At 46.1% G+C, this 19,572-nt stretch overlaps 1 protein-coding gene across 3 annotated transcripts in view; it reads left to right on the top strand.

Annotated features, from left to right (window-relative positions):
- ARHGEF3 (Rho guanine nucleotide exchange factor 3) overlaps window positions 1-19,572 on the top strand; it is a 286,954-nt gene that overhangs the window by 208,274 nt on the left and 59,108 nt on the right. Inside the window, exon 1 of one of the 3 annotated variants that reach the window (XM_070390811.1) lies at window positions 16,346-16,548. The exons of 1 other annotated variant lie outside the window; for it this stretch is intronic. In XM_070390811.1, the coding sequence (XP_070246912.1) occupies window positions 16,453-16,548 (96 nt within the window). In that variant the 5' untranslated portion in view covers window positions 16,346-16,452. Of the gene's footprint in view, window positions 1-16,345; window positions 16,549-19,572 lie in introns of those variants that run through there. One more of the 3 variants, XM_070390812.1, reaches the window with a different exon arrangement.

Below are 19,572 nucleotides of genomic sequence, written 5' to 3'. Positions count from 1 at the left end.
CACCACACTGTTTTGGGGGGTACTTGAAGCAAACCTCAGTCCTCATATCATTTTACTTGTCAGTACTTCGGTATACATTTCTACCTGATAGGGACAATTTATTTGGTTGTTGTTGTTGTTTTTTTACATAACTACCACACTTAACAAGACTACTAAGAATTTCTTAGTATCATCAATTTCCCAAATTCAAATTTGCCTTTGGATTGCACCGTAGGTGATAATAAAGGATTCTTGTTAATTTGTCTCAAAGAGGTTCTTGTACACTTGGCCTGTTTGAATCAGGGTCCCAGCATGCTCCACCCATTTCTTACGGGTGATATTCTGTAAAACTCTGCCTCCCTCTCTCTTCTCCCCATGCTATTGATCTGTTGTAGAAACCCGGTCATTTGTCTTGTGAAATGTTTTCTATCCTGGATTCAGGGATGGCTTTACTTTTCCCTCTATCCTCCTGTTTCTTGTAAATTGGCGAGTAGAATTGGAGGTTTGATAAGTATTTTCCTTAATTTTTATGGGGACAACACATCCTTTCAGTCCTTCCCTCAGTAGAGTTTTATGCAGTTGACCAGCTACCAATTGTAACCGGCCTTCCCAGCAGCAGGAGAACAGCACAAAGATTCAGTTGACCATGAAACTAGTTGGAAGAAGTTAAATAGATTAGTCATTGTTCTGGAAGTCATTCTTTCTCTGCTCCAGTGCCCTAAGAAGGGATCCAGAGGCAGGCATGGAAAGGCCCTGCCTTCAGGAGTTCTAGGTTGGGAGATAAAAAGTTATGTGGCTGTAGAAAGTTAAGTAATTTCAAAACTTGCCACCTGGCAGAACACGATCACTGAGTGGTGGTAGTAACGGTTGTTAGAACTCAAAAGCAGGAACCATCTCCTGTGGGCTGTTTGATTTGGGAAGGCTTCTCAGAAGAAAAACTTGGTCTAGGATTTGAATAATTGGTGATATTTGAAAAGGCAGGGAAAGGGGAGGGAGGGGCTGTTCTGGACATGAGTTCAAAGTTACATAAAACTTTTTAAATGTCAATCAGCAGTCAGTCAATCCACTCATGTGGGTGGCCTTTGGTACATATCTTCTGAATCTTTTTCTTTAATTTAGTCAACAAATATGTATGGAGATCTTATTATGCGCCAGCCTGTGTGTGTGTGTGTGTGTGTGTGTGTGTGTGATGGGAACATGGCTCATGAGGTTACCTGGTATCATGGAAGAAACATCAGCTAAGAGTCAGATGAACCGAGGTTACTCTGGAATCCTGCCTTTAGAATAACAGTACAAAGAGAACTCCCTGAGGTTGTCACTCCTGGTGTCTCAAGATGGAGACATCAGCAGGTCTGAGGCTGTGGCACACTCCCACCTCTCCGGGGAGGACAAGATTCTGCTATTTTAAGTTTTTTTTTAAGTCATATATGTGTGGCTTAAGCTTTTTCACTCTCTTATTTTCTTTCCTTCCTACTCTTTCTTTCTTGCGGAAGCACTTTATCCTTTGAGCTCTAAAGCTAAGCTTGGAAACACATGAAACAATATTTGTCATTACCCTGGGCAACGATACAATTGAAAATAAGAAGAATTCTTTAGCTCCAGACAGCTCACCTTTGTTCAGATTCCAAATGTGTGGGATAGAGGCAGGGGGAGGGTTTACCTGTGGTTATCCCCCTGGGAGAGGTGTGCTCATTCGCACAAAAGAGAATTGATCTTTAGTTTGAAAATGGCTTATGGTGGAGTGGGTGGCTGGGAACAAAAGGAAGGCATTGCTGTGAGTATTTTTGACATATTCATGCATCTTCTGCAGCAGCTCAGCTTCTGTCAGTTTGATCCAGATCTGTCTTCCTTTGAAGTCAGTTCTATCAGCATCTATTGAGTGCTTACTGTGTGCTGTGGGGATCATTTCAAAAAGAGAGATTTAGCTTTCTTCCCCATTATCTGCACCAGCTCCCTCCAGCATCCCAAATAAGCTAAGTATGTACAGTGTGGTTGGTATGTAAACACAGCTTCAAGGTGAGCCCCTGCAACCTCCCCCATGATTCCTGTGAGGTCCTCTCTTCCCTTTTCTCTTCCTCTGTCCCGTCATATTCAGTAGAATTTCAGAATTTTCAAGATGAAAGGGAATTGAGGAGTCCTGCTTGCCAACGTATTCCACTACTTCTCCCAACGAGAATATCACGATAGAGGGTCAGCTCAAGCCTTGACTCTTTCATCCCTGACCTCCTGGTTATAAAATGAATGTGGTTAATATTCCACAAGACTTGGACTGGAAAACTCTAATCCAGTGGTTCTCAACCTTCTGGCCCTTTAAATACAGTTCCTCATGTTGTGACCCCAACCATAAAATTATTTTCGTTGCTACTTCATAACTGTAATTTTGCTACTGCTATGAATCGTAATGTAAATATCTGATATGCAGGATGGTCTTAGGTGACCCCTGTGAAAGGATCGTTTGACCACCAAAGGGATCGCGACCCACAGGTTGAGAACCGCTGCTCTAATCCATTACATTCTGTTTGATCAAAACAGGATCCAGGAACATCAAATGATTTGTCCACAGCTTCCAGGAGTCTGGCGCTAAACAGAGACTAAAACCCAAGGCCACTTGAGCCACACACACCCTACATATAAAGCCACCCGCCCATGTTGCTTCCCTGTGGATCTGGGCCATGCCGAGGCCAACAACATTCTAACCTTGGGGAGGGGGTGCAGTTGTGGTTAAGGCCATCAGTGTTCCTAGCAGACTGACTTCTAGTGTGGATCAGTAGCTGTGTGACCTTGAGCATATCACTTCACCTGTGTGAGCCTCTTTGCCCTCAGCTGTAAAACAGGGAAAGCACCCTCTCTCATCAGGTTTCAAGGACTCAGTAAGATAATACATGTCACGTGCTTGTCATGGGCCTGGCATAGAGCAAATGGCACCTAACACTATTTTCTAGCATTTCAGCACTCACACGTGAATTCCCCACATCACGGTGGTTCCTTTTTGTTCTATCAAAGTCAACTCAAACCTGTCTGCATCGCTCCAGTTTTTGAAAGAGAATCCAATATGGAATTTTTGCTCTGGGGATTCTACTCTTAGAAATTATTTAAAAGCTTTGTTTCCACACTGTCTTTTTGATGGGTTGGTTGGTTCAGGGGCTTTGAGAAGGTTTTTTTTCCTCCTCCAGACTTACCTCGAAGCTCTCTTTGGGACCATAATAAACCTAGTTACTGTTTATGAAATTACTGCTATGTGTCAGCCCCTTACCTGGCTTCTCTATAATCTTCCCTTCCACCCTTTGAAGTAGGTGCTATTATATCCTAATTGCAGATGAGGGCACCGAGGCTCTGAGAGATTGAGGAACTTGCTTGATTGTCGAGGGTATTTTGGTGGTTCTCCCTCGTTGGAGGACGGAGGAGCACACTTGTGTGACCTGCAGTTGTCTGGATGTAAGAGCGTGTTTAGGGTGACTCTAGCATTTGGGATTTACAACGGTCAGGGACCTGCGTGACCATCCAACCTCGTATTAACCTGCAGGGGAAACTGGTGAGCAAAGAGGTCACAGGACTTGACCAAAGTTGGTATAGGAGTCCAGGGCTAAGGTTTGAACCCAGGTCTTCTGACTGCCATTTGTTCTTTCCAACATAGCTAATAGGCTCACATTCTTGACCCTCAGTGTCATGGTCTCTGGCATTAGGAGACCTGCTAAGTTGCAAATAGACTGCAGAAATTATGGTCCACTTCATCATTGGAACTGCGGGTTCTGAAGCAAAGTACTTGCATTTAAACCCCAGCCCTGCCACTTACCAGCTCGAGGACTTGGGGCAAGTTCCTTAAACTCCCTGTGCCTCAGTTTCTCCTTTAAGAGATGTACCCACCTCATTGGATTGTTGTGAGGATTATCTGAGATACATCCTGTAAAGTCAAAGAACAGTGCCTGACAGAGAGCAGACCCTCAGTCAGCATCAGCCATGGCCATCACTGGTTGAGCTCTGCTCACTTGCCAGCACTGGGGTTACAACTGTGAACAAGAGTCATGATTCTTGCCCTTAGGGAACTTACAGTCAAGTGGAAGACACAGAATAAAGAATAATGAAGCTTACGGTTTGTTGGCTAATTCTAGTTCTACTTGTTATCTATAAGGCACTGTTCAGAAGTTGCTGCAATGCATCTTTGCCTTTAGTTCCGAATTTTAAAATGTGTGACATCAGTGTAAGTATTTTGCATTGGCTCTGGCCTGGGTGCACAGGGCCCTCAACCTTGAGAAGCCCCTGGTGCTCAGCTCTCGCCAGCAGCCATCTGTGTGTTGCACTCGGGAGAGAACCAGCTGCAGCCCTGCTACTTGGACATAAGCTGAGCCTATCCAAAGGCAGAGAGGAAGTCATGACTGGGGGGAAAATCTACACGGCAGCAAGACTTTGTCCCTGTAGGAACAGAGAGCTCTCACAGTCATAACAGGCTGTAGGAAGAGGACACAGTAGGAACCAAATGTTGTCGTACAGATAACAGGGCACCATGCGGCCAAGTGCCTATTTTTAAGTGACAGTATATTTTAGGCCAGTTCCCTTCCATTTTTAGTCTAGCTGCATTTTCTCCTCAGTGTTTCATTGGTCATAATTGATCTAACCCCTGCTTCAATCTTGTTTTCTTGGCCATTTGATGTTAAAGAAATCCGTATGTTTATGCATTTCCTGACAAATGAGGACATCGAGCTGAATTTTCTGATGACCCCTTATGAAATATGATTATTCTGAACCGACCCAAACTGTGGGCTGCCTATATCAAACATGCTGGTTTTAAGCAAGGATGCTTTCGTCAGTAGCATTATCATTTTTATTCTTTCCTGATATAAAATAGCATAAAATTGAAACAATGCTTCATATACACATCAGTTGTTGCTATTTTACAGAATCACAGAAGATAAGCATTTTTTAAATACATTTTTTTATTGATTCCAGTGAGGAAGGGAGAGAGAGATAGAAACATTAATGATGAGAGAGAATCATTGATCAGCTGCCTCCTGCACCCCCTGCCCCCGCCACTGGGGATTGAGCCTGCAACCCGAGCATGTGCCCTGACCTGGAATCGAACCATGACCTCCTGGTTCATAGGTCAAGGTTCAAACACTGATCCACGCCGCCTAGGAAGATAAGCATTTTTGTTTAAATCTCCTTATTTTATAGTTCAAGAAACTGCACCCCGAAGAGTTTAATTTCCTTGCCGAAGGTCACACAGCAAGTTTAGTTGTAGAACCAGGACTAGACCCCATGTCTTCAAAGTTAGGTCAGTTCCACTCTTCACTGTGCTGCTTTTATTATGTATGTTCAGTAACTAAATCAGCATTTGAAACCATTGGTTTAAATTAAAGAATTAACCCCTTTGGAAGCAAGGATCCCCAAATCCCATGTTTTCCTCTCTAATTCATTGAAACAAAAGGGAGCAAGATGTATATACCAGAAAGGTAATAACAATATGGATTATTTGTTTGCCTTGTATCTAAAATGCTGACATGTATTAACTCACTAAACTATTAATATGCTTTATCTCATTAAAGCCTTGAAACTCTCATATCCCCATTTCACAGGTGATTGAACTGAGGTTTGGCATGGTTAAATAAATTGTCCAAAGTCCTGTAGACAGCAAGTGGAAAACTTGGTATTTGCATCTAAGCTTGTTTTTCTAGAGCTTGTATTGTCCTATAATCTATCAGGTACTAAAGGATGGGGTGTTGAATATTCCATACATTTCTACTTTAGAGCCAAAAGTTAATGTCACAAGGCAATGCATTTATATTATTTTTCAGTTTATTGGAGCAGTCTGTATGGTTTTGTTTTTTTTCACTTTGTAACTTTACACCTTCCATATTAAAAGTTTCTCTAGGAAATGACAATGAATTTGAGGGAAGGAAGCCTCCATTACTCCTGCTTCCAGCCAATACAGGTGCTTGGTCTCTGGACAGGTAGGAAGGAGGATGCTGGCCTCTCTCTGCTGAGCCCATACACTGGAGAAGTGTCTAAATTCAGGAATGATGCCAGGTGGGGTAGGGGCGAGGACGGGAGGAAAGGGATGTGGTGTTCAGAGCCCATAACTCAGGAAATGTGATGGCACCTCATTTCAGAGTGGTATGAGGCAAGCATTGAGGAAAAGAATAATGAGCTATTGTTGTAGGCTTTTTTCTTTGATGGGTGGGTTGTTTTTATAAAGTTTTATGAACAGGAAACTGCAGCAGAATGCTGATCCCTTTGGTTTTTGAGCTCTGCCAGCATCGTTTTCAATTTTATTTTTGAGTTATGGTGACAGGCACTTCCTGCAACACTTCTGGGGGTAAAGCATAACAAGACTCCCCGAGCTGCATTTCAGAACCACAGGAGACCCGAAGGAAGACCTGGAGTTGCGGATCTTCTTAAGAACCGTCATGGGACAAATCAGATCGCTCCCCCTCCCAGGGAGAAAGACAGCTCTTTCAGAAACCAAGGCAGTCTGCAGTGTTTCCTTTACAGACATTCTAGAAAATGTGCCCAACATGTGGAAAACCTCTAATGTGCATTCACATGGGTCTTGCTGTGGCAAAGAAAATACTGAACTAATTCCCCTCCTTCCTTGAATCATGAAATCCAGCCTCCCCAGCTATTGTTTGCCCTGGACAATAACTTCATCTAAAAGAAGGTGGTCCTACCTGTTGCGCCTTTTGGATGCACTGAACCAATGTTTCAGGCATCTGGCTGCCAACTTCAGAGATGTTAAAGGCTTTTTGTTTCTGGAGGGCATTTATTCATTGCTTACCTTGTAAAATTTATGTCTTATTGCATTTTCCTGGCACCAGAGCAATCCTTGTCCCTACCCATTGCATTTGGTTTTTCTGAGCCCGCAGGCAGCCCTGGGTTATTAAAGTTCAAGGAGGAAGCCACGTGATGTTGGCTTTACAATTTTAATTCTCTCTTACCTCTACCCTCCCTTCCTCCCACTCACTGACAGATGGGTTTTATGTAGCGTGTACTGGGTTTAAATCAAACTGAGCTCTCAGAGCATGTAATGTTCCAGGAAGGCCAGACGGGAGACCATGGTCATCCCTTGGTAGAGTAGCCAGCAGGGCAGTTTCCTTGGATAAAAAGTCCTGGAGTCCATAATTTCCCATCAGTCTGGGCACTTTAGATAAGTGCCATGCTTAATCTTGCAGAAACAGGCAAAAATCCCTCCTACCCCCTTAAAAGTCAGTCCCTCTGGGCCCAACTCAAGAGAGCAAAGTTTAACTCAGCCGGCGTGGCTCCGGCCAGAGTGGCTCTGGTTGAGCTTTGACCTATGAACCAGGAGGTCAGGGTCCGATTCCCAGTCAGGGCACATGCCTGGGTTGCAGGCTCGATCCCCAATGGGGGGCGTGCAGGAGGCAGCCGATCAATAATTCTCTCTTATCATTGATGTTTCTTTCTCTCTTTCTCTCTCTCTCTCCCTCCCTCTCCCTCTCTCCCTTCCTCTCTGAAATCAATACAAATATACTTAAATAGCACTAGGTATGAGCATGACAAGTTGAAAAGGAAAACAAAATTATAGTTTAGCCTGAAATAAAAAACAGAGCAGGAAAAGGAAGAAAGTGCCTTTGGAGGAAGGAAAAGGTTCAGATGAGCATGTTACACGGTGTCTCTGAAAACAAATCTATTTGACATACCTTTGCCACCGGAGTTTCAGTCTCCCGGAAAGTCCACCTTGTTCAGGAATTGGTGTAACTTGCCGGGGGTGTTATAAGAAGCCGGGGGAACTGAAAGCTCAGTAATATCCGAGAGGGCCCACAGCCTACACTGCAGGAGCTGGCTCTCCAAGTGCTTTCGGTGAGTCTTGGACTCTTCAAGAAGATAAGCGTTAGGGACTCAGGTGTGCTTTTCAAAATGTCTTTTTGCTGTGGTATTGTGCATATGATTTCTCGGTCCCATCTCAGAAACTTCTGTTCCTCGTTGCAAAAACTCTCCTCTGGATTTACCTCCTTCATGATGTGTTCTTTGAATAGCTCCATTTCAATTTAATTTTTATTTAACAATTATGGGTCCTTCTACCACAGTGATGGCGAGCCTTTTGAGCTCAGCGTGTCAGCATTTTGAAAAACCCTAACTTAACTCTGGTGCCGTGTCACATATAGAAATTTTTTGATATTTGCAACCATAGTAAAACAAAGACGTATATTTTTGATATTTATTTTATCTATTTAAATGCCATTTAACAAAGAAAAATCAACCAAAAGAATGAGTTCGCGTGTCACCTCTGACACGCGTGTCATAGGTTTGCCGTCACTGTTCTACCATGTGCCAGGGTGATGGACGGAGCTGGAGTCACTGTGGTGAGCAAGACACGGCCCTTGTGCCCTGGCAACTCGCTGCTGTTGGGCAGCGGAGACACAGCAAGTCAGTCCCTGTGAGCAGGATGAGTATGAGGGAAAGAGAGGCGCTCAGCACTGTGGAGGCACAAAGCAAGGGTTCTCCAAGCCTGGGCATCAGGGACAGCCTCGGATGAGAGGCATCAGCCAGGAAGCCATCTGGTGGTCGATCTCCTCATGCCAAAGAACTAAATGACCAGGCGGTGACCAAAGTTGGTGAACCAGGGCTGATGGTCGTGTTCAGCCTTCTGTTGCCAAGGCTCTTGGTTCAGTCAGAATTGTGGGCATGGGAGACCTGTGTTTGCTGAGCTTAGTTTTGGATGTGAGATGAGAAAAAATTCAAGTACAGCAGAAGCGCGTGTAAGTCAGCACCCACTTAACCAAAGTGCTCAGGGAACCTGCACCTCCTAACCCCTCTGTAGTGCTGTCGGACGCCCTGGGCTGGAAGAACACTTCATCAGCTAATGGGCTGCTCTCTCTAGCACACCCCAGCCGACTTCCGCTCCCGCCAGGCGAGTGAGGCATGTGCTTGCTGGGAGTCTGCTTCTGCTAGCTGAACTTGTTCTGTAGTTAAGTTCCTTTACACACGCCAGCCCCCTCCCCGCCTCCCCTCAGACACAGGTCTTGTTCAAGTAAACATCTCAAGCCAGCTACCCTCCACCCGCTCTCGACTGCTACAGCTAATTTTTTAAAAACTTAAATGCAGTCGTGCCCCCTGGCTATGAAGATAAGCATGTTCTTCATTGGAACTGGATACTAGATTGTAAATCAAGTCCCAAGAGCCAGAACACAGCTCCTGGTGGGTGGCTCGGTTGGTAGTTTAGTTGAAGTGCGGACTTGCATAGTTTTCATTGTATCCCCCAAGGCATCCATACGCATATAGCAGCCTGTCAGCACATAATAGTTTCTCAGTGTTGGATGAGCAAATAAGCCGCTCCCGTGCCCATTCTGGATTTTGGTGCTGCCACATTTTACCCCTGGGCAGCTCTGGCTTGAGGATCTGCAATGAAAGTGTTTCTGAAGGAGGGGGCCCAGGTTCATTATTGGACTTGCTGATAACTGTGATCCGAATTTCTGGAGTCCACTGCTAAAGACTCCAATTCCATGGACCCAAAGTAGGGCCCAGGAATACAGATTTGATAAGTTTCTTGGTTGATTTCATCGCAGGTAGTCTCTGGAATTATTGTCCCTGAATTCCCAGAAGTCATGTTTCTACAAATGTGTTTTCAAATCCCAGCCAGATGGATGAATACTGTTATATTTTATTTTATGCACATTTGCTCCACTTTTTAACTTCTCTGGAATTGATCACGTGTTATAATTGGCAGCATTTTTTTTTTCTTTCCTGGTAGCACATAAAATAATACCACGTATTACAGTCTGTGGTATCTTAGGTTTGATGAAATATGGTACTTTGCTGAGTTTGTAGTTGATAGAAAACACTTCCAATATCCAAAGCTAGACTTTATACATTTTGGATTCTAATTTCTCCATGCAATGATTAGTATTTTAAAACCTACACAATGCATACATTAGCTGTAGTCTACAGGGAATAAATAGTTTTGGGGTATAAACAAATTTATTGAATTATTGGTCAAAAATATTAAAGACTCTCAAACAAATGCAGACTATCCATAAAGTTCAAAGACCCTCTAGAATTATACAGAAAGTAGTCTCAGAGATAGCTTGGATTCTCTAAGCAAAACAAGTTACTGATAGTAATCAGCTAAAATTGGAGAAGGTCAGGATTCTTATTGCAACATCTGGAGCAAAGACAAGTTTCCCATCACACACGCTGTGCAGCCAAAACAATAATGTATTGGACTCTGTGGGGTTTTTATTTCCTCACTGAGATTGCATTTCTGCCCCCCAAAACAATGAAATGCAGTGGTAAAGGTTGTTTTGGGAAAGACCAAGCTTTGGAACATTCCGTGCCCCTCCCAAGACAATTTTCTATACCGCCCCCAGCCTGCCTTACTCCCATATTCTTCCTTATTCTCTTGTCCATTTCATATGTTATGAAATCTGTCATTCAGTTAAGGGTCAAGTTAGGGCATCAGGGAAAGATTCTAGGCATGTCAATATTCTGAGGCTTCTTGACACACCCTTTTTTAAAAAATTGATTAGAAAGAGAGACAGAGAGAGGCAGGGAGAGCCATAGAGAGAAATATCAATTTGTCGTTCCACTTATTTATGCATTCATTGGTTGATTCTTGTATGTGCCCTGACCAGGGATTGAACCCGCAATCTTGGTGTATCAGGACAACGCTCTAACCAACTGAGCTACCAGGCCAGGGCTGGCACTCAGCCATTGTTTTCTTTACACCACCATGCCTAAGCTAACATTTGACATCAATCAATGATCAAGGTGAAAATATCCTTGAGGTCAAAATTAAAAGATTCTCTGGCTCTAATGCCATATTTCAGCTTTACTCTCTCTGTAATGCAGTGTTTCTCAACAGTGGCACTGTTGGCATTTTGGACCTGTTAACTCTTTGTTGTGGAGGGATGTCCTGTGCATTATAGGATGTTTTCTAGCATCCTGGGCCTCTACCCACTAGATACCACTAGCACTCTCCCCCAGGGACAATGAAAAGTCTATCCAGACATTGCCAATGTCACCTTCGGAGTTAAAATCGCCCCCCCCCCCCCGCCCCCGTTGAGAATCACAGCTGTAAATGAACCAGAGCCTAAGGAATGCACCTGCATGTGGCATATCAGGGCAAGACAGATATTCATTCCCCCTTTTTCCCCAAACATAGAGTCTTGATTATTTTTGCATTAGAGTTAGTAATCCACAGGATTAGCTCGATCCTAGGAGAAAGAGAAAAGTTCTCTCACTTAACCAGTTTTTCAGACTTGTTTCAGAAAATGAGATCTTTAAGAGAATGCAAGAATGAAGCCTTCCAGCTTTAGAATATCTAGGGATGTATTTTCATAAATCTAGCCTGGAGCCAGTAGACATATCCCCAGGCAGAGGGAGAGTAACACTGGACACTGGTATGATCTTAGATATCTTCAGTGCTTCATCTGTGCCATTTTTACCTGTCTGGCAGTAAACCATAGTCCCAGTCTCTCAGAATTCACTGCCAGGACTTCTGCAGGCTTTTTTAACTCCCCTCTCCCATCAAGACTGAAGTTGCAGAGAGGAGAGGGAGCTGGGTCATTAACTGGGAATGTCACCCAAATGGAAGGGGAGGGGAGAGGTGTTGGTACACATGTGTGTCTGACATGTATCTACATGACCATGTCAGACTAGCAGGGACAGACGAGATGGCTTTAGATGCCAAGGAAGCAGGCACAGGTCTGAAAGCCATGCTTTGGAGGATGGGCTACTGTTACTTGAGCTTCTTCTGCAAGTGCATACCTCTCTGCAGAGGTTACCGTCGAACGGCCATGTTTTACAGCCAACATGTTCCTTGAGCAGGTGTGTATTTCTGGCATAGAGATTCAGGAATGGGCAGAAAAGAGGGGAGAAATGTAACTAATTGAGCACTTGATCTGTAATAGGCATTCTTACCTACTTGATGAATGAATGAATGAATGAACGAACAAACGAATGAACAAATGAGGCTTAGGAAAAAGAAGAACACACTAATCCTGGTGTTAAGTATAGTGCTGACAGGACAAAGCATCGTCCCGTTGGCTGAGAAGACTGTCACAACCGCTCTAACTTCTGAAGTTTTAGCCTCATGCTGAGCCTGTTCTGCTCACAGTCACGGCAGTGGATTTGAGGAGTTGATTGATGGTCTTCCAGCCACGCCTGGCTGACTGTTCGTCTGAAAGGAGCTCATAATCAGTGGTGGGCTTATGTGTGGAGACCCACCACTCTACCAGCAGCACAAATGAGCCCCGCTCGGCCCAGGCGAGCACGCAGGCCCTGCTCTTGGCACCGGTCCTGGAAATGCAGAACAGACTTCTTTATTCCAGTCTCCAGGCTTCTGGCTAGCGAGGAACACTGCCCGGCTGTGAAGCGTTTTACAGGATTATAACGGGTTTTGCCGAAGGCGAGTTCTGAAAGGCACTTTGTGCTGTTGCTTTGAGTGGAGCTGACTGTGAGGGCAGTGTTGTTCCTAAGCCCATAAACACACACACAGGCAGGATGGAGAATGCGGAGCTCCCGGGGCCCGCTCAGCTGGGCAGTATTGCAGAATTGGGTGGCTTCGCTCAACTGTGACACCAGCCTCAGGTGTGTGCTTGGGGACCCTTTGGTGGAGCAGCCTGGTTTCTGACAAAGTCTTTGGTGACAGACACCTCTGGTTGGAATCCTAGGCAGATTTCCCAAAGCCCAAATCTGCTAATTTGGGAGCAGCACATCACACACTGAGAAGGTTCTGAAGTCAGGGAACAAGATGGAAATTGCGTGGGGTCAATACCCTTGAAAATCCTTTAACCATCTCAGGCCTCCCAAGAAAACTTCAGACTGCCATCTTTCCCTTCACATTCGTTCTGGGGCCTATTTTCGTTTTGTTTTGTTTTCTTTGGTTGGCAGTGCTATTTAAATTGTTATTGGCCATTAGCTATAAATCAATTCTCCTCTCTTCCCCTTCCTCCAGTTCTCCCTAGCATGGATAGTAGAAAAGATGTAACTTTGCACATATGTTGTGTGGCCAAGCATATTGGTTGATTTTTATGGATCAAAATATTTTAAGGAGGGGCAAATAAAAAACGTTATAAGAAAGTGAATATGGAAGCGTTCTCATCAGCCAATGACTATTCTTTGCTCTGTGGTAGTTGTACTTAAACTTGAGGTTAAAGTGCCCTCCCTTCCTTAGGCTTAGTTTATTACTACACTGGATTTCATGGTGTGTCAGATTTCCTGCTTGGCCCTGTAGATCCTACAGTGAGTAGTCTAATCCTAGGGCTGTCGTAGTTTGCTGGGTCACTCTTTTCTTCACCAAATGCTGGAAGTACCCCTCCCAACTGGAGGACAAGGCCCAGCAAGCACCACCAGGGATCAAAGCCCACCCCCAAAGGGCTGCTGCTGGCAGAGTCCTCTAGTTCAGCGGTCGCCAACCGGTGGCCCACAGACCACTGGTGGTCCATGAGGTCCGAAAGGTTGGCAACCGCTGCTCTAGTTGGGATGGTGGGCCCATGGGAGCCAGAAGAGCAGGGAGGGAATGAGGAGCAGCTGCAGGTGCTTCAGCTCATGCCCTTGGCAGCCAGGGGAGCCTTAAGTGAGGCATCTCCCTGCCTCCTGGCCCTACTTTGGCTGCAGAATTAACCAGGGGCTGCTTTGGATAAGGTGGCCTTGGAGATGAGGGCTTCTCTCTCCCCCACCAAGCTTAGCCAAGCTTGTGGAAAGCACCTGTGTAAGCCCCCCATCCGCACAGCCCAGGCTAAAAGGACAGAGTTGTGTTCAGGAGTACAGGCAGGAAGAATCAGTGGTCCCACCCCGCTGCCTCATCACCGCTTTATGGTCCACGTTTGAGAGGAAGCACGCAGGCGCACTCCTCCGTCTCCGTGGGAACCCACTCCTTCAGGAGCCTCTGTCACGTCTGTGGCAGCAGTGAGGCTGCAAAGCTAGTCCCGACTCTCCCTAGAATTCCTTCTGGAGGCAGTTTATCTCCACTTGTTGGGCTGGGAAGTGGGTGGATTTAGTGCCAGCGTGTGGGTTTGGTACCTGAGATGAAAGAGTCCTGTACCGTGAGGTTTCCTGTCTGGGAAGTGGGAAGTGAGGATTCTGGCCTCAGCTGGAAGCAGAGAACACAGAAGCAGGGACTACATACTTCCTTTCCCACTCCCTCCTGCACACGGAGGAAGTCAAAACAAGACACTTCCCCAAACCACACTCACTGTGGCCAGGACTCTGAGAAGGAGAGGGTAGAAAATCCAACAGTGCAGTCGACAAAGTAACGAGGTAATGATCATTTTCATTTTTAAAAACTAATTTCTAATTTCCCAAGAAACACATGAATATATTTTTCTTGTAAAAAATTTAAGAACAGCCCTAACCAGGTGGAATATTGTCCTGTACACCGAAAGGTTTTGGGTTTGATTCCGAGTCAGGGCACATACCTAGGTTTCAGGTTCAATCCCAGATCGGGGTGGGTATGGGAGACAAGCAGTCAATGTTTCTCTCTCCCTCCCTCTCTCTCTCTCCCTCCCTCCCTCCCTCCCTATCTCCCCCGCTCTCTCCTTATCTCTCCCTCCCCCTCTCCCTCTAAAATTCAATAAAAACTTCCTCGGGTGAGGATTAAAAACAATTTTAAGAGCATTAGCTATACTTGTAGTCTCCTTTGTTACCTTTAATCCCTTAATGCCAGGTACACTCTGGTACTGATTGCCTCCCCTCAGCCCTGAGAACTCGTGATGGGAGTTTGCTGTGGAGCCTTCTGGATGGTTTCCAATGGTACTTACCTCCAAGTATCTATAGAAAATATATAGTATTCTTTTGTAAATGTGTTTTTACACAAATGGCATTATACTGTGCTTACTCTGCAATTAATTTTTAACTGAACCTCATACATTAGAGACCTTTCCACTCCAGACCCATCTTCTTCTTGACCGCTGCTGAGACTGCTCCACAATGAGAAGAGTTTATTTAAGTACTAGAGGCCCAATGCACAAAAATTTGTGCACTGGGGGTGGGGGGGGGGGGGGATCCCTCAGCTCAGCCTGCACCCTCTCACAATCCAGGACCCCTCAGGTAGGGTTCCTAGGCCTGGCCTGAGATCAGGGCCTATCCGGGCTTTTCTTCCCCCAGCTGTAGGCAGCTGGCCCCACCCCCGCGGCTGCCACTGCTTGCCATCTGTGCAGCGCTGCCCCCTGCTCCACTGCCACTGGTGACCTCCCTCTGCAGGGGACATGTGTGGGGTGTGATGGCTTGGCTGGCCTGGGCCTCCCTCTTTCTTTGCTGGGGGAGGGGGGGGCAGCCCCGAGAGTGGCCCTATGCCTACCTGATCACCCCTAACCGCTCGCCTGCCTAACTGATCACCCCTGACCACTTGTCTGCTTACCAGATCACCCCTAACTGCTTGCTTGGGGGTGGGGCCAGCCCTGTGAGGGGCCATCTGCCTACCTGATCTCTCCTAATCACTTGCCTGCCTACCTGATCACCCCTAACTGCTGGTCTGCCTACCTGAGAGGGGCCAGTCCTGGGAGGGGCCAGTCCTGGGAGGGGCCATGGTGGTTCTGGTCTCTGGTCCTTCTGGTCATATGCTTATGGTGGCTGACCTTTTATTATATAGGATTCCCTGTTGGTGGATATTAGCTGTTTCCAGGTGCCACTTGGTTTTTACTGCCCAGACAGGGCTGCAGCAGATGACCTTGTAATTGCCTGCTGGGCATTTGCAATGTTTTTTCTAGTAAGGTGCGGTAGATTGATTGCCTTGAGGCTGCAGGGAATGGACCACGGGAGCTCTCTGGAGGAGGTTACAGGCCTTTATATTTGTCATCACTTAACTGCTGTACACTTAGAATGGGCGCGTTTGCCCCGGTGTGCTCAGTGGCTGAGCGTCCACCCATGAACCCGGAGGTCCTCGGTTGGATTCCCGGCACCTGCCCGGGTTGCGGACTCGATCCCCAGTTGGGGTCGTGCAGGAGGCGGCGATGGGTGTTTCTCATGGATACTTTTGTCTCGCTATCCCTCTCCCTTTCTCTCCCTCAAATCAATAAAAACTTTTTTTAAAATGGGGCGCATTTTACTGTTTATAGTCTCTGTTATAATGGCGTTCATTTAAAAAAAAATGTGTGTGAGGGGAGCCTGGCTGGGAATAAGCAAGGTGGGCTTTCCAAACGCTTGCTTTCCCCGAGGCAGTTTCCCTCCGCCCGGCTTCTTCCCGGGCCTCCCCGCCACCGCCGCCGCTTCCCCAGGGAGTGCGGGGTCCAGCGCAGCGGCCCCGGGGCCTGGCGGCCATCGCGCCCCCGCCCGAGGTACTTCTGCGGGGCGGCACCTGGGGCTCCCGAGACGCCCGCCCCGCCCACCAGGTGGGCGTGCCCTGCCTCGGCCCCGCCCCCTCCAGCCGGCGCGCGGGGTTGGGTGCCTTCGGGCGAGAAGCCGGCTGTCAGTCTCCGCGTCGCCGCGGCGCCCGGCACCGTGGAGCTGGGGCCCCCTTTCGCCTGGGAGTTTTGTTCTCGCTTCGGGTCAGCGGTGACACCCCAAAGGGCAGGCCCGGCAGCCGCCATGGTGGCCAAGGATTACCCTTTCTACCTCTCGGTCAAGAGGGCGAACTGCAGCCTGGAGGTGCCCCCGGCCAGCAGTCCGGCCAAGGACGCCGAGGTAGGGGCTCCCCCTGGACTCTCCGGTCCGGCTCCGTGTCAGTCACGGTCTCTGTTTCCACTGCTCATTCTTTCCGTCTCTCACACATACTCTCCTCTCCCTCTCTCACTGTCTCCCTTCTGTGCGCTCCCTGTGGATCAAGCCTGCGCCGCCTTCTTCTCCCTGTCCCTGTCCCTGTCCTTGCTCCTCTCCATCAGGGAGCAGCAGCCTTTTGCCCCTGCCCCTCCTCTCCCCCCCCCCAACCCTCCCCCCACCCTTGCTTCCTGCAAGGCTCTCAAACTGTCAATCTTCTGCAGAGACCTGGCAGAGGGACTTCCTACTGTATCAGCAGGCCCAGTTCCGGGAAGAGCTACTCTAAGGGTCCCTTTCCTCTTGCCGGGGTTGGATATCTCACCTGCTCACCTGTCAGGCTTGGCAACAAAGGCTACTGCCCTTCTGCATGTCACCTGTGGCCATGGGGTCCGTCAGCTCGTGGTCTGGGGGCTAAATGATCATTTGAGTGCCTCCCAATGGGTCCTGAAAATGAGTTAAAGTCTCGGGGGCAGGGGGAAGCTGTCTTGGAACATTAGAAATATTTCTCTTCCTGGGAACTTGCCTGTGGATCTGAACCCTCCCTGTGGACCAGGCCTGCGCCACCTTCTTCTCTTGGCTAGCTATGGTGGAACTCACACGGCCCAGCTCATCACTGTTGCTCGTGTGTGTGTGTGTGTGTGTGTGAGTGGGAGACTGACATTCTCCACCACCACCCGGACCAGGGAAAGTATGGAGGCCAATGTGCATCAGGCTTTCGTGGGGGTCCCACCCACCCGGCACCCTTGGGTCTGCTCGGCTGTGTGCACTTGGCTCACTGGATTATGTATATTCAGGAGGACAGCATCAAAGATTCATTGCCTCTAGCGAGAACTGCTCTAAGCTGACAAGATTCCAGTCTCTAGTTGTGATCAGCCTTCTGTAAGCTGAGCCCAAACTAACTTCTCCCCCCCCACCCCAGCTCAGTTGTACATCTTCACAAAGAGTTTCTGTTCCCAGCAGCTGTGGAAAGTGTTATGGCCCCAGTGGTGTTTGAACTCTTAAGTTTTGACAGGACCGCACCTGCATAGGATTCAGGTTGTTCAGGCTTGGAATGGCTAGAAGGGTTTTTCAATGGGAACTTCATAATTTAATGAATGTAGGAGCAGTGAAGCTAGTGCCCCTCAAACTAGCTTCCTTTTGGAAGGAAGCAAAGCATAACCGAGTTTAACTAGTAAATTGAATTGGGTCACATAAAATAATAGTGAAAACAGCTCTGTGCTCTCACTAGTTCCTTCTTGCTATCACGTATTCCTGTGTTTTTTTTAGGAGTTTGGTGAAAGATGTGGGTTAACACCCATCTGCTTAGTCTTTTCTTATTCTTATACTTAGAATGTAAATATGTCGGTGTGTCACAAATGTGATGAAAGAAATGTATCACCAAATGTCAAATAGTAATTTTCCTAAGGGATCCAGATTATATAATGTAACTTATTTTCATTTTATGAAGATGTCCTGGTGTGGGAGTAAGGATGGGGGAGGAACTATTTTATTTCAAAATAGTTGGTAAATGTTTTTCAGCATTGAGGATTTTTTTTTTAAAGTGTGTAAATCCAAGTAGAAGTATCTCTTATGCTGTATATACCTTGAGACAGAGGTGCCCAGTCCAGTATATTTCCAAGCTTCATTGATCTGGCGTATCACTTCCTGATAATGACGATAGGCAAGGCTGGAAGAAGAAACCTAAGTGAGTTTGGGGGCTAGGTTTCTGGTTTCAGTATCAGTGCAAAAGACAGCTAAGCCTTGTAGGACTCACTTCTCCATAAGCAGTTAATGAAAATATATTTTCTACCAGCAGGTGTCATCAGTATTTGTGTTTAAAAACCAGCATACGCTAGTTGGCCTTTTGAAAACATGATTATATACTTGTTTATAAACGAGGCATTGACTGTTAGTTTCTATGAAAGTAATTTTTTAAGATTGATCATTTTCTTTGCAGAAGGAATGTGGTTATAATAATAATAATTAAAAAAAAATCTGGCCTTTCTAAAATCCTTTTTGACCTTCAAAGGCAGTTACAGCAAAGCACCTGTGCCCTTTAGATGTATAATGGCTATTCCTTCTGCATTTGCTATGGGAGGACAGGGGCACAGTGCTGAATGGGAAAGTGCCTTCTAGTGTTTGTTTTTGTTGTTGCAACCGATGTGCTAGGGAAGGCCACTTAGGGAAAGGCTCATGGGGAATGGGCAGGTGTCATTGATGTGCATTTGATATCATACATTTGAGTAAAAATGTCCAACAATAAAGATTCTCTTAAAAGAAAATCATTAACAAAGTTTCTACTCAAGATTTATCGTAAGTGCTTTGTAATGTTTTTTTTTTTATTTCAGTGATGGTCCCCAATGAAAGGAAAAAATGACATATTTTGAAATTTTATTTTCTTTAAAAATATTTTAGGCAAAAATATTCTACATGGATTATGACATTAATATAATTCTGCTTCTTAATCTAGTATTTCTTATGACATGGGCGTATGAGTCGGCTTGCAAATGTTCAGTTTTAATACCCTTAACCAGGTAGGTCCTTCCGGCTCTAATTGTTAACTGAAATCTAAGGAGCTTATTAGTCCGTGGCTCTAGACTTTCACTGAGAAACGTGGTATCACGTGAGCATCACTAAGCTTACTTCTTCTGATCATCGATGCAGCTTTGCTCAATTGATCTTTGTTTTTATATTTATTGGGTGCTTACTTCCCATGCCAGGAGGGATAGGTGCTTCTAGCATGTTAGATGCTCCGAACACCTGACCAAGTCATTAAAAGGAAAGCTATTAGGCTTACAAATTATACCAATTGTAACTTAAAAGCCAGTGTTTCCCCATGGGGAGGTTTGCTCTTTAAAAAGACTCAAATGAGTGACTGTGTTGGCTAAGGATTCTGGAGCCTGGTGTAAGGTCTTAAGGGTTTGGGGTCCATTTCATTTTTAATGAAAATACAAAGAGGTGTTTCTGTTGTTT

The sequence above is a fragment of the Myotis yumanensis genome, unplaced genomic scaffold (genome assembly GCF_028538775.1).
Source record: "Myotis yumanensis isolate MYYU_CA2020_CCGP unplaced genomic scaffold, mMyoYum1.0.hap1 SCAF_14, whole genome shotgun sequence".
NCBI classification, from domain to species: domain Eukaryota; kingdom Metazoa; phylum Chordata; class Mammalia; order Chiroptera; family Vespertilionidae; genus Myotis; species Myotis yumanensis.
Note: the sequence above shows the minus strand (reverse complement) of the source record. Positions and strands in the feature narration are given on the sequence as shown.